Here is a 16,155-nt window from a genome sequence, read left to right on the forward strand (position 1 = left end):
ATATGGATGAGATTTGGATTCACCATTACTCACCAGAATCCAAACAGCAGTCAAAACAGTGGATAGAAGCCAGTTGTTCAGCACCAAAGAAGACAAAGTCGGTTCCATCAGCAGGGAAGGTCATGGGATGCTAATGGCATTTAGTTTATTAATTATCTTGAAAAGGGTAAAACAATAACCGGGGAATATTCCGATATTTTAACCAGATTAGAAGCAAAAAATTTTGAGAAAAGACCCTGTTTGCAGAAGAAAAAATCATCCTTCATCAGGCCAATGCACCTGCACACAAACGTGTTTTGGCATTGGGAAAATTAACGGATCTGCACTATGAATTGTTGGAACATCCACGTTATTCCCCAGATTTGACTCCCTCTGACTTCTATCTTTTCTCAAAACTAATAATCTCCCTCGCTGGTCAGCATTTTTCTTCGAATCAAGAGGTGATTGCAACTGTCAAGTGGTATTTTGCAGATCTTACTGAGAACCACTTCAGGTATAGGAGAATGGCACTGGAGCATTGCTTATTGGTATTAAAGGAGATTATGTTGAAAAACAAAAATAATTTTGAAAATGCAAATTCCTTTTTTCATTGTTAGGCCGAGAACTTTTCAGACCAACCTCGCTCATGTCTCTCTCTCTCTCTGTGTGTGTGTGTGTGTGTGTGTGTGTGTGTGTGTGTGTGTGTGTGTGTGTGTGTGTGTGTGTAGTTACACTGTTATGAAAAACATTTTCTTTAGTTAAAGCATAGCACTATCAGCGATTTAACATCACACAGCTCATTCTATTTTGAATAAATTAGTTATTCCATTCTACCTTGTAACAACTATTTTTTTAGCCACTTTTGATGGTCTGTTAATTTCAGACTGAAATATATGGCACTATATTTAGTAAATGATCTTTGTTTTTTCATGTATATATATTGTATAGAACTATGGGACAAGTTTCTCTTAAAACAAGAACTCAAATCTTATTTACCTAATTTATTAATTTCTCATAATATTCTTTCCATCTATCTAGCACATTTATGTTTTGTATATTACAGTATCATCCTTTCTTGATCATTTTGGCTTGGTATATCTATCTTTACTCTTCCACTTCTTTTGTCTGGCTATCCTGAGGCCCTTTTGGCACCTTATTCGTTCCTTGCCTATTCTTTTATTAATTTCCATTTTTAATTTGCCATTTTTAATAATAAAAAAAAAAACTGAGCTAAAATAAGCCTCTGTAGGTTATCCATTGAGAATGTTTTCTGTGTTCTTGCCTATTTTCATAGTTCTGGAGCTAATTTTCATGCTAAATTTGTTACTGCTATTATTCCCTGTTAGTTATAGAATCCTGGAGATTTGCACTGGATGGGTTTAGAAGTTCGTCATTATCTGCATAATGCAAAGACCTAAGTTCAATATCTCTGATTGTAATAGCTGATTTCTTGCCACATTTTTCATAACGTAATTTTACATTAAACCATCTTCCTGTATTTCCTTCAATTCAGACTGTTAACTTACAACTTAATATAAATTATACATGCATTGCTCTGTATAATGTTCCATTTATCCCATATAATTATCGAATTTTGAAAAGCTTTTTTCTGGAGAGTCTTGTCGTGCCTTTTCCACTTTTGCAAAAATTTAAATATAGATCCTTATCATGTTTCCATGATTTCTTATCTATTTGTTGTAAAGTGAAAATCTGATCCAGCAACCTCTATTTGGCCTGAACCCAGCTTGTTCTTCTCCAAGTTCCTCTTTGACAATTTTTCTTAGCTCTTTTCAAGTATGCTTGCATAAATCTTAACTTGGAACACATCATCATCATCAGATTTCTGACATGTACCCTCAAGGGGTGTACAGGATATGATAGTACTACATGAAAAAAATTACATCATTACTAACTTCCTATCTACAATTTTCCTCCAAATCAGTCTGTTACTTGTCAAGACTTCAACATTATCAGATCTTATATTTCTATCGCCTAAGGCACTTAATACCGTATCAATCCACCTATATCTTGACTTTGATCTGGGTCGTTTTCCTGCCAACCTGGCAGAGAACACTTGTTTTGCTAATCTTTCCTTGCCCATTCTGTTTAAGTGACCATACCAACTGAGATTAGCTCTGCTAATGCATTCCTGGTTGCTGACGATGTCAAGTTCTTTCCTAATATCCTCGTTTTTAATATGATATTGCCATTGATGCCATCTGTTCACACCTCTAATCTTTCTCAGGACTCATATCTGCGGTCTCTAGTCTTTGGTCAAGTGTTTTACTTCTGACCCAGCTCTCAGATCCATAAGTTAAAACTAGTTTGAACACTGTCTTGTATACAGCTAACTTAGTGTTCCGACTAATTTCTCTCTTATTCCATATGAATTTATTCAAATGACTTCCTACCATACCAGCTTTGTTGATTCTGTTGTTTATTTCAATATTTAATTTACCATCTTCATTAAAAATCGTGCCTAAGTAGCTAAAAAGTTTTACTTGTTCCACAGGTTCTATGTTCAAAACACAGTTGAAATTTTCAACGATTTTACCTATTTTCATTGTCTTTGTCTTTTTATTCCTGACCTTCATACCATATCTATTACAACAGTTATTCAATTTACTCAGGGAATCTTGCAAATTTGTAGCGGATTTATTTCGAAGTATAACATCGTCCACACAAAGCAAAGAGCTGACATTAACATCTCCAATTCTGATATCATGTTTAATACCACTTTTCTTCATAATGTGATCCATATAGATAATGAATGACAGAGGGGATAATGTACATCCTTGTCTCACACCAGATTTAACATTAAACAATTTTCCTGTACTTCCTTCAATTCTAATGCTGACTTGCAACTCAAATAAAGACTAAGTATTGCCACCATATAACTGTAGCGAATTGAATAGCTTCTCTCTTTGCACCTTGTCATATGTCTTTTCCAGATCGATAAAACTTAAATACAGATCTTTGTTATATTCCCATGCTTTCTCAACCATGTGTCGTAAAGTGAAGATCTGATCCTGACGGCCTTTATTTGGCCTGAATCCAGCTTGTTCTTCACCAAGCTTTTCTTCCACAATTCTTCTCAACTGTTTCTGAAGTATACTTGCATAGATGTTGCCAGGAACACTCAGTAGGGAAATGCCTCTGTAATTCTCACATTCAGTTTTATTTCCCTTTTTATATATGGGTACTATTAGAGCTCTACTCCAATCATCAGGAATTCGTTCCTCTATCCGGGCCTTCTGAACCCTGCAATGCAGCCACTGTAAGATTTTTATACCACCATACTTCAGCATTTCTAGTCGAATATCATCTACTCCTGCTGCCTTTCCACATTTCAAGCCTTTGATAGCTTTTTCTACTTCACGTATGGATATGTATTCATGACTGTATGCCTGTAGAGTGTTTTTTTACTGCTGTGCTATCACTGCTTGTTTCATTTAGCAATTTTACAAAGTAATTACTCCATACTTCTTTTTCTCCAGTTTTCATGTCACCTTTATCATCTCTAATTCCTTTTACAGCACTCTTTCCTCCATTTCTAAGCTTCTTCAACAACCTCCAGAATATCTTACCACCTTCTTGATATTTATTTTCTATGTTCTTGCCCAAGTCCTCCCATGACTTTTGTTTAGCTAGTTTTACATTGTTTAGCTTTCTTACATTTGTCTCTGTATTCTCTCAGAGCACAAGCTGACTTATTTGCCAGAACTTTTAATATGCTTTCTTCTTTTCCTTCACTGCCTCTCTAACTTCCTGTGTCCACAATGGAGTTCTGATTTTTCTATTTCTTGTTCTCAGACTCTTTCATTTTTTCTTGAATAATGTTTATGTCTGTAGTTCACATCTTAGAGCTGGTGAACTTTTTTCGCTTTAAAACTTTCTTACATATCATTCTTTTCAATATGAAATGTAATTTTATCCTGCTTAAGACTAAATAGTGATCACTTCCAATTTGAAATCCTCTGTACACTCTGGTGTACTGCACCAGGGAGAAAACATCACTATCAACAATAACATAGTCAATGAGACTTTCTTATTCCTTGCCTCCTCTATCCATGTGAATTTGTGCACATTTTTATGTTGGAACATGGTGTTAGTAATAACCAGTCCATGTCCTGAGCAGAAATCCAACAGGTATTTGCCATTATTATTAGCTTTGCTCTTTTCTCCAAATTTTCCCAAAATATTTTTCTATTTTTGACATCATATTCTGCTCTGCTATTTAGATCCCCAATAAGGACCAACTTTTCCTTTTTCATTGTGTGAGTTGCTTTTTCTAAAGCATCAAAAAATTCCTCCACTTCTACCTTTGTAGAACCTTCTGTGGGACCATAGGCACAGATAAGTCTCATTGTCCAGTTCCCCATTCTCATATTTGCCCACATCACTCTACTTGAGACTGCCTGCCATTTAAGATTAGCCTCATATTTAATGTTGAATACTATGGCTACTCCTTCTTTTTCTTGATTATCATTGCCTGAATAGAACATTTTGTATTTATTGCTCAGAAAGATCTCACCAGATTTTGTCTTTTTTGTTTCAATGACCTCCTATTATGTCGATCTGGTACTTATTTAATTCCTCAGCTAGCTCCATATCTTTGCCATTCAGGCTTCTTATGTTGATAGTACAGATCTTTAACTCTGGTGATGTTTCATTTCAGATTCGTTCCAGTAGCTGACTTTTCACTGTTCACCCTTGTTCCCTGGCGAAAACAACGTGGGCCTTGTTTAACCAGATGATGCCACAGCCGGCATGAAATTTTGTCATGTTGTACCATCATTTTTTATATTGGCTTAAGCCAATAAGTATACAATTTGGTCTGCTAAATCACAAATTGCCAGTCCATTCGTTGGGTATCTCCCTGGATACTAAACACCCGTTCAGTTTCCAGGGAGATACCCAACAGAGTTCACCACGAGAAGGTGAGTATTGGACATTTGGTCAGAAGCCCTGGTCGGTTCTTCGCATTCCTTTAAAGGCTATGTGGAGGTCTCCTCTCAGTTATACAGCTTTGATTCTTAAACACCCCAACTTGGAACACTTAGTATTGAATTTGTCTCTGCAATTTTCACATTTATAGATGGGAACGACGAGAGCTCTACTGCAATTATCTGGAATTCTCCCATCTAGCCAAGCCTTCTAAATTATGCAGTGTAACTATTACAGAACCTTTCCTTCATATTCGAGCATTTCTGGTTCGATTATCATTGGCTCATTTTACCTTTCCATACCCTTCTCCCCCTTACCTGCGGGTTCGCTATCGACAGTCAACCCCATTTCGAGAATATGGAAAATTCCAGAAATAAACAATTTATAATTATATTGGCAAAGTGGATATTAGATCCAACATTATTTTAAAGCTGAACGTTTGTAGAAACTATGAAAGTTTCGTAAGTCGACCTGAGAGTTTACGAGAATACAATCCTTGGCATCCTCCAGTTGCCTCAGCTATTTAAGTCAAGTAGTGCAAGCTAACATATCTCACGGATGCCAAGGATTGTATTCTCGTAAACTCTCAGGTCAGCTTACGAAACTTTCATAGTTTCTACAAACATTCGGCTTTGAAATAATGTTGGATCTAATATCCACTTTGCTTATGTAACTTTACATCACCAAAATGAAGCCATATGACTCTTCCTTTTAGTAATAGACAATTCATAAGTTTTAAATTGCATGCTGTTCTGAGTAGTTCTCGGTTACCAGATTGACTGTTGCAGTATCAGTGCTTAAGATTGAGTAACACTTATTTTTCTTAATAATGTCCCTCCCTAAAGTGCAAGAGTAGTGATTCTGTCATTTTGGATATGCTAAAGAGAAGTGCAGTGCTTCCTTTTAAGTGAAAAAGATGAAAGTTTTCAACTTCATAAAATAATAAATAAATAATAATAATAAAAATCAAAAAAACATATGCTGAGGTTGCTAAGATTCCATTCACATTCAGATAACTTTTATTACCGTATGTTATAATTTTTCTGTTTTATTATTAGTTATTGTTACATATTTCTTACTGTGTCTAATTTATAAATTAAACTTTATCATAGGGATGTATGTATAGGAAAAAACATAGTATATATAGGGTTCACTACTATCCTCAGTTTCAGGTATCTGCATGGTGTTTTGGAACATATCCCCTGTGGATATGGGAGGGTACTGTATTGATATGTACTCCTGTTTGCCTTCCTCCTGAATATTTTCTAGTACTGTTCTGTCCCTGCTTGTTTTGTTTAATAATCTTTAAAAGTAATTATTCTACATATCGGAATATCCTTATCTTCAGTTTTCATGTCATCTTTGATTCCTTTTAGAGTATTAAGCTTTTTACTTTTAAGCTTTTTCAGTATCCTCCAGAACATTTTGCCACTGTCCTGATATTTATCTTCTATATTCTTACTGAGGTGTGTTTAGACATCACTTACATTTCCTCTATACAGTCTTTCCATGCATTATGGTGCTTCAGTTTATGACAATTCGCTCATCCAGTGCTCATTTATAGAACACTTCATTTGCTCAGGCAATGCTTTTTGCGACACGATGTTCCTGTGAATCAAATGATGCACAGCTTTCATAGACAAAGTTTGTTTACTACATTATTGCTTGCTGCATCTCTCTGTATTTTGGTGTTTCGCTGTGAACGATAAACTGTTTATAACTTATTTTATTTTCTCATTGTTAATAATGGAAGATAAAATTGACAGTAAGGGTGCTGTTGCTTCCATTGGAAAGAGGACAATTATAAACCTATTGCATTAAATATTAAGGTTAAAATTATTAAATTTAGTGACGATGATGTATTGAATACTGTGATAGGCTACATGCTAAACTTGCTATGACAACAGTTGTTGCAAACAAAGATGAAAGTTATTAGTGAAGTAAATAGTCTTATTGCCAAAACTGAAAAACTTTTAATTGTGTATTGATGACCATACTGTTTGGCATGTTACCTTAACCTGAGCTGTTTGAATAACTTTTGTTTGCATATCTGATGTAAATAAATGCTTTATTTGTGTCATTTAAGTACACATCATTGGCTTTCTTCAATCCACTGCTGGATGAATGCATCTTAATGCTTCTTACATTTTGGGCAGTCTGATGTATCTTACTTTTTATCACCATTTGTTTATTATTTTATTGCTAATGCAATAGCCACTGCCTTTGTTTGATTCCTTATCCAATATTTTTAAGTACATATGTGACTACTTAAAAATGTTATTAAACTATTACATGCATCTACAAGTAACTTGCTATACAACGGCTTGCTGGCATAAATTTATCGCATTAAATACTAAGGTTAAAGTGATTAAAATTAGTGATGATGATGATGTATTGAACACTGTGATAGGCTATATGCCAAACTTGCTCTAACAATAGTAGTTGCAAACATAGATAAAAGTTATACAACCTAATGTTGTGTGACCAGGTTATGACTGTATTCTTTTAGAGCATCTGTTGAGATATTTGTTTGGAACTTTTGGTATGCTTTCTTCTTTTTGCAGTACTCCTTCTTTCACTTCTTGTGCCCACCATGGTGTCCTTATTTTTCTCCCCAATGTTTTATTCAGAGTTTGCCACTGAGATTTCATGGGTTGGGATGTTGTTTTCAAAATCTTTCATTTTTTCTTGAATAATGTTTGTATAGTTGAGTCTTCAGATTACCTATAAAAGCACTGTTTAACTCTAATTCTTTTTAAAAGTTTCTTCCATATTGTTATTTTCAATCCTATTTTAAATTTAAATTATTAAAATAATTTTAAACGGTGATCGTTTCCAGTTTAAAATCTATGTATTAACTTGAATTCTGAAATCACGAAGATATCACTATCAGCAATAGCATAGTCAGTTTGTAGAAATTAAAGATAGAAACTCATATTTATGTGGAAGTAAACGTAATAGATGTAAAATTTTTGCCTGAGTATCAAAGACATGTTCAGTACATTAACTGTGGTACACAAAATAAAATGCAAAAAAATAAATTAATTTTAAAAGCACCACTACAAGATTCCTACAAGATCTTGTGTGAATGTGGCAAACCATATTACGGTCAGACGACTAAATCTATCCTTTTATGTATTGAGGAACACAGAAGAGACATTTCTTACAAGAGGACCAGGGCCAGAGCTCTCTCTCAAGCCAAGTTCTATTCTCTGTTAATTCGGATGAAGGCCTTCAACACCTCATAGACTGGCCGCAAACTTCTAATATTCATTGGTGTTATGATGAGCTCGAAAGGAAGATAGTCGAATCTAAAGAAATATCGCTTGATTCATCCCATATAAACAACAGCCTTAGCTACAATCTTTCTGATGCACACATTGGCACTGTCCAATACTGCCGCTCTTGTGACAACTCTCGCATGTAGTCAACTTTAATTGGAATTCCAGTACACATTCCTGTTTTAAACTGTACTTTGGTCTTTTATATTAGTTCTGTTGATGTAATTTTATTATGTCTCTGTTATTTTACATAATTCTTTGTCTTTGACACCTGAAGAAGTTGAATTTTGTTCAACGAAACTAGTTTTATCTCAGCATTAAACTTTATTCTTTTTATTCTCGGTATTATAGTCATTCAAAGAAATTTTTTCATACACACATATATATATATATATATATATGCTCTTCTTGAAGGCAAATAAATTTTTATTTTAGTATAATCTTCCACACTTTATTTATTTTTAAGAAAATTTGACACAATGATTTAATATAATCATTAATTTCATTTTAGGAGGATCGTGACATTAGAGGAGGAGATCAAGAAAGTACAGAATAGTAGTTCTTTGACTAAGGAAGAAAAAAGCAGTATCATTAAAGAGAAGCATATTGTTTTCATGAAACCAGTATGTTTTCATTATTCCCATGTATTTATTATATTATATTTCTGCAGCAGTCATACTATAATAGGACAAAATGATTTAATGCTGCTTTAAAAAAATCATGAAAAGAATACAATTATATTGCTAGATTATATAAAGAATTATATATCCTTTTGTCTATATTATAACAAAGCATATTATGGGGCAGTGAAGTGGTGTTCACAGATCAGCTATGGACTGTGGACATTTGACTGCTCTTGTACTCCTGCTCTGTTAGATAGTGTCTGGAAGTTATCAGAACTGGAATCCTCTTTATACGATTTTCTTCAGCTCAAGATTTGTGTGCATAATTTTGTTGCCTTTATCACTCTCCTAATTCTGATCATTACTGATATATGTGAAAAGTGATCATATTGTCTGATATAATCTTCCTGGGAGATTTCATGTGAAATTTCATCTGACTTGCGACAAAGGTAATTCCGGATAATCTTCATCATTCTCCCAAAACCCTGGACCTTTTTGTAACCAGTTCTTCCTCCAAATACAATGTTGACATTAGCTCTCCTCTTGGTACCCCCATGATCTTTTTTATGGTTCTTTTTTTTCTACAGATTGTCCTCCTCCCAGCCATTCTCTGCCTCACATCCCAGGGCACTAAATTAGTTTCATTTGGTTGACCTTCAGGATTTCTAGGCCTCTTTTTCATGTTCTGATTATTGCTTCCATTATCCTGATCCTGATTTTTCTGATCTGATAACTGAAATTATTCTTGCTGGACTTGAGTGCATTTATTACCCATTCTACTTAAAACCCTCAACTCTTTTGTTCTTCAACATATATGTGTGAAAGCAATTCATTCCAAAATCACAGCATATGCTCAGCTCAAGTTGAAAACTTCAGCTTCTCACACAAAGTAGAGATTGTATTAAACTTGCCTGTCAATGACATGGAGATGATCATTCTCTTCTCTTGTCAAAGGCTGTTGAACAAAACAGTTTCTTCTGTTTTATTAAAAAGACATCAGAAAAATATTTAATAGCCTTAATACTAATAAGTCCTTTGACCCTGATAATTTCTTTCCAGTTATACTAAGATCTTATGCTCCAAATTAACACCTATCCTGTATTGCTTATAAGAGCTGTCATACTCATCTGTTTTCTGTCTAGCAGTATGGAAGCTAGATTTTATCCATCTTTTTCCTAAAAAGGGAGATGTCAGCCATTACATTCTTACCATTATCCTCACCTCAGTACTTTTGAACATGATGGAGGTCATCAACAACCAGTTTCTTCACTACCTACAGACATATCATTTGATTACTAATCACCAGTTTAGAGTCTACTGTTCTCATTTTATAATAGACCTCTTCACTAACCTTACCAACTTTGGACACATGCTATGAAAAGATTTGATGAGACTTGTATGGGCACTGTAATGGCCTTTTTTACTAAGCTATCCTCTCTGGTCATTTGTTGCATATTACAGTGGATTGATACCCTCTTATCTGATTTTTCAATGAGTGCTGGAGAATGCCAAGTACTCCAAGCTCATTGCACTTTCACATGCACTAATGTCCAATCCTGTTCATAGTTTTGCTGATGACAAACCTCCATTCCTCTTCTTTTATGAATTATTTACTTGTGAACACAAGGTAAAGGTAATAATTTATTATAAGACCATATATTTCAGTCGGAAAATTACAGATCATCTTCAGTGTCAAAAAAAAGTTGATACAAGGTAGAATGCAAGCAATGGATTTATTTGAAATAGAATGAGCTTTTTTTCAGTAACATTATGTTCCATTTGATCTGTATGATCTGTTTGACTCCTACAAACCTAACCTCAACAAGGAAACAGTACGTTGAGTCCCACCCCCATACATTTCAGGATCACTTTCCAGATTTCTGAAGAAATATGATTTAGTAGCTACTTTTATAACTGTCCATAAACTCTCAATTTATTTCTCCTCTTCAAAAGATAAATGCTCTCTGACATCTCTCCCAGGTGTATACCAAGTTCCTTGTGACTGCCTTTGGACAAACTGGATTGGCTCAACACGGAATAGACACAGACCATGCCATTCTTTGTTCTGAAATACACCTACTACATCGCACAAATTTGAACATTTATTTAAAAAGAATGCTGAAGCCTTGCTTCACTGCCCGAACTTGAATCGGAATGACTGCCTATCATTATCAAAAATATGGGAAAATCTGATTAGAATAATCAGATTTTCTTTTTTTTTTTAATACTGTTGTGATTAATCTTTTCTTCAGTTAGAACATAATACTACTGGAAATATAACATCACACAGCTCATTCTATTTCAAATAAATTCATTGTTTGCATTTTACCTTGTATCAACTGTTTCTTGCCACTGAAGATGGTCTATAATTTTCAGACTGAAATATATGGTCTTATAATAAATTACACAGGCCTGCAAAATTCGAGTCACGAAAAGTTGTCTGGAAACTAATAACTGTTTCTGATTTATTTTTGACCACTGATTTCAAATATCTCTTCCATTTTTCTCTATCATGTAAGGATTTTTTACAAAATTATATTAAGTAAAATAACAGTATTTAAAATTTTCCATAAACATTTTTGGAATGAAAGTATTGGAAAAAAATTTTTAAATTAAAGTAATTAAAGATTAATCTTTAGTACATACTTTATATTCCGTTTGGTGTCTTTTTCTTTATACTTCAATGGTTCTTTTTGAACTTTTTCTGTGAAATTCCTTTCACTGGTCATCTCTGTGCAACATCCAGTAATAGTCCGCCATCATGTTGACATTCTACCTCCCATGATACCTTCTTTCCATCTACTTGATGTCTTGGTGGAATTGCTCTCCTTGCTCTTCGCTGACAGTTCCCAGATTCTTAGGTAAGTAGTCTAAATGAGAGTTGAGAAAGTGCACTTTTAAGCTCATCGAGCATCCCAAATCCTTGAATTTCTGTAGCATGTCTTCCACATTCATTTTATAGTTGGGGTCTTTGTGATTTCCTAAAAATGTGGTCACCACCTCTTTCAAAGCTTTCCACGCTTCTTTTACAAGAGTTGCCATTTTTTCTTCAAACAGTTTGTCCTTCATAAGTTTGCTGATGTCCGGACCGATAAAAATACCTTCTTTCAATTTTGCTGTTGATAATCCCAGAAATTTTGCACGAAATTTAAAGATGTATTTAAAAAACTCTCCTTCTTTCAACAAAGCCTTGACAGATTGTTTCATCAATCCCAGCTTTATGTAAAGCAGTGGTAAAAGGATTTTTCCCCGAGGAACCAAAGTTTTGTGTTACACATTTTTACTTCCAAGTTCTAATTTGACTCTTTCTGGCCATTCCTTCTTGATTCAATGTTGCTCTCAATCTTGGCTGCAACACTCACACAGAAAACACAGGTATTTGGTGTATCCTCTTTGTTAGGTGAATTTTTGCAACCTTTTGAAGCCATTACAAACACCACTTAAAACACAGATAAATGAATTTTAAACGAATGACATCAACACTATTACATGGCATTAGGTAAAAACATTAAAAAAAACGCAGACACATTAAACTAAACCTTGGTAGTCAATGACTAAAGTTCAACTAAAGAATAACACAAGAAAATGTGTCTGTGACAACAGGAAAATCATCCATTATCTCGACGAATCAGTCAACGTAGCCATCTGAACTTTTATTTGCATTCCTCCCTCCTCCTATCTTAAGAATGTGAAATTTCTTTTACCATAAAAAGGCACTTTAAAAAAGCACTTATACAACTAAATAGCTGTAAATAAAGGAGAATGAAAATAAATACCAATGTGCTGAATTTAAATCCAAATACTACTAATAAAAATGATCATCATCAAATTCCTGCCATGCACCCTCAAGAGGTGTACATGATATGATAGTACTACATGAAATATTTACATTATTACTAACTTCCTATCTACAATTTTCCTCCAAATGAGTCTGTTACTTGTCAAGACTTCAACATTATCAGATCTTATATTTCTATCATCTAAGGAACTTTGTACGGTATCAATCCACCTATATCTTGGTCTTCCTCTGGGTCATTTTCCTGCCAATCTGGCAGAGAACACTTGTTTCAATTCACTAATCTCCCATTCTATTTAAGTAACCAAACCACCTTAGATTAGCTCGGCTTACGCATTCCTGGATGCTGACAATGTCAAGTTCTTTCCTAATATCCTCGTTTTTAATATGATATTGCCATTGATGCCATCTGTCCACTTCGCTAATCTTTCTCAGGACTTTCATATTTGCGGTCTCTAGTCTTTGGTCAAATGTTTTACTTCTGACACAGCTCTCAGATCCATAAGTTAAAATTGGTTTGAACACTGTCTTGTATACAGCAAATTTAGTGTTTTGGCTAATTTCTCTCTTATTCCATATGAATTTATTCAATTGACTTCCTACCATACCAGCTTTGTTGTCTATTTCTATATTTAATTTACCATCTTCACTAAAAATCGTGCCTGAGTAGCTGAAATGGTTTACTTGTTCCACACATTCTCCATTCACAACGCAATTGACATTTTCAACAATTCTGCCTATTTTCATTGTCTTTGTCTTTTTATTGCTAATCTTCATACCATTTCTATTACAACAGTTATTCAATTTAGTCAAGGAATCTTGCAGACTTGTAGTGGATTTATTTAGAAGTATAACATCGTCTGCATAAAGCAAAGAGCTGACATTTACATCTCCAATTTTGATATCATGTTTAATACCACTTTCCTTCATAATGTGATCCTTATAGATAATGAATAACAGAGGGGATAATGTACATCCTTGTCTCACACCAGATTTAACATTAAACCATCCTCCTGTACTTCTTTCAATTCTAACTGCTGACTTACAACTCAAATAAAGACAAAGTATTGCTTGATATAATGCCCCATTGTCACCATATAACTGTAGCGTATTGAGTAGCTTCTCTCGTGGCACCTTGTCATATGCCTTTTCCAAATCGACAAAACTTAAATACAGATCTTTGTTATATTCCCATGCTTTCTCAACTATTTTTCGTAAAGTGAAGATGTGATCCTGACAGCCTCTATTTGGCCTGAATCCAGCTTGTTCTTCACCAAGCTTTTCTTCCACAATTCTTCTCAACCGTTTCTCAAATATACTTGCATAGATCTTGCCAGGAACACTCAGTAGGGAAATACCTCTGTAATTCTCACATTCAGTTTTATTTCCCTTTTTATATATGGATACTATTAGAGCTCTACTCCAATCATCAGGAATTTGTCCCTCTGTCCAGGCTTTCTGAACTATACAGTGCAGCCGCTGTAAGACTTTTATATCACCCTACTTCAGCATTTCTGGTCAAATATCATCTACTCCTGCTGCCTTTCGACATTTCAAGCCTTTTACTTTTTCTACTTCATATATGAATATGTATTACTGACTGTGTGCCTGTTGAGTGTTTTTTACCACTTTGCTATCACTTTTTGTTTCATTTAGCAATTTTTCGAAGTAATTACTCCATACTATTCAAGAATATCTTTTTCTCCAGTTTTAATATCACCTTTATGATCTCTAATTCCTTTTACAGCACTGTTTTCTCCATTTCTGTATTTCTTCAACAACCTCCAGAATATCTTACCACCTTCTTGATATTTATTTTCTGTGTTCTTGCCAAAGTCCTCAATGACTTTTGTTTAGCTAGTTTTATACAGTGTATAGCTTTCTTACATTTGTCTCTGTATTCTCTCAGAGCACAAGCTGACTTATTTGCCAGGAACTTTTGATATGCTTTCTTCTTTTTTGCCCTGGTTCCTTGAGAAGTGAGGATGGATATTAGGTCAGATGCCCTGGTCGGTTCTCCACATTCCTTTAAAGGCTATGTGGAGATCTCCTCTCAGTTATATAGCTTTGACCCTTAAGCACCCCAATAAAAATGATAAAATTAGAAATTGAATAAAATTGGTGGATGATTGAATTTTTTTTTAATATATTTTCTGAACTCAGCTCCTAAAAAAACTATAAGAATCAATAATTATTACTACTCAGACATCTTTTCCATCGCAGGCCTGTGCTATTACCTTTATCTTGTGTTTCTGTGTAAATAATTCATAAAACTATGACACAAGTTTCTCTAAAAGAAATAATTTCTCTTTGTTTACAGAACATTCTATTGTAGAGATGCCTCCAGCTTCAAGTTCTTCTCTGGCTGTTGGAGTGAAGATAATTTAGTGAATTTTAAATTCACTAAATTAAAATTCAATTTAGTGAATTTTAGTGAATTTAGAAATTCACTAATTTAGTGAAATTCTTATTTCCCAAGGAGAAAGTTTTTATAATTCCACCTGCTAATAATCAAGATCAATTATTCTTTTCTTGGATTGACTTCTAGCATAGAACAAACCATGTCCATAGCCTATTCAGCCTCTTAAAATTTATATTCTTGAAAATATCTTGTTATACTCCAAACAGTACTTCTCTTCTGCTCAACTTATAACATTTTAAAACTCCCAAATCCACTCAACTGGAATATTTTTCTCACATTTTGGGTGGTGCATCAAACAGTACCTCACAGCTATTCACTTAATGGATGATTTTCTCTGTCTCTCCCTCCAGTTGCTGCATATGTGCTCAGCTCTAAATTCACCAAACCCAATTTCTCATCCTCTTTATTTCATGTACTTTTATCCTCTGGAACAGCCTTCTTACATACCATTTTCTTCAATGAATACAACCCCAACTGTTCAATAAACACACTAGCAGTTTCCTTTCACTTTCTCTCTAATCATTGTCTACGCAATGGATTATGTTATAGGTCTTGAGATCTCTGATGTATGTGGGATTGAAGTAAATAAATATAGACATACACATATATATATAGTTGGAATCTGATTATCTCATTATTGAACAACAAAGGGAAAGCGGCATGAGGAGTGATGTTCTAACAAACAAAGGAAGATGAAAGAAAAAGAGGATATAACTTGGTTTGTCAGCTTTTTGAAGCTGAACAATAAAGGGATGTTGATAGCTGTTCATGTTTGCAAATTTTAAAAGAAATTGAAGGAGGGATGCTTTCCTCTTCAGGGGACCATTACTCATAAAAATGTTAGTAGAAAAAATTAAGATTAAGAAAAGGCAGAAAAATAATATTCCTGAAAAAATGGTAGCAAATGGTATATTCTGGTAGCAAATATTCAACTTCTGAGCTTATACTCTATAATCCAATATATGCATATTATTCTACTAAGTCATAAAAAACGCTATTGGTAAGATTTATACGTACAATACATACCTGTTATTATATTAAAGAAATGGAACTATGACGTACAATACCATTTGGAATCATTCACCACATAATATGGGCTACGAAAGC

At 34.2% G+C, this 16,155-nt stretch overlaps 1 protein-coding gene across 1 annotated transcript in view; it reads left to right on the forward strand.

Moving 5' to 3' along the window:
* The window catches only part of nonC (serine/threonine-protein kinase Smg1), a 1,124,353-nt gene that overhangs the window by 552,354 nt on the left and 555,844 nt on the right, over window positions 1–16,155 (forward strand). The window contains exon 37 of the mRNA XM_090398044.1: window positions 8,719–8,830. Within this exon, the coding sequence (XP_090254170.1) occupies window positions 8,719–8,830 (112 nt within the window). The remainder of the gene's footprint in view (window positions 1–8,718; window positions 8,831–16,155) is intronic.

Source organism: Typopeltis vanoorti, chromosome 9 (assembly GCF_054136105.1).
Source record: "Typopeltis vanoorti isolate ZY-2024b chromosome 9, IOZ_Tvanoo_1.0, whole genome shotgun sequence".
NCBI lineage: Eukaryota > Metazoa > Arthropoda > Arachnida > Uropygi > Thelyphonidae > Typopeltis > Typopeltis vanoorti.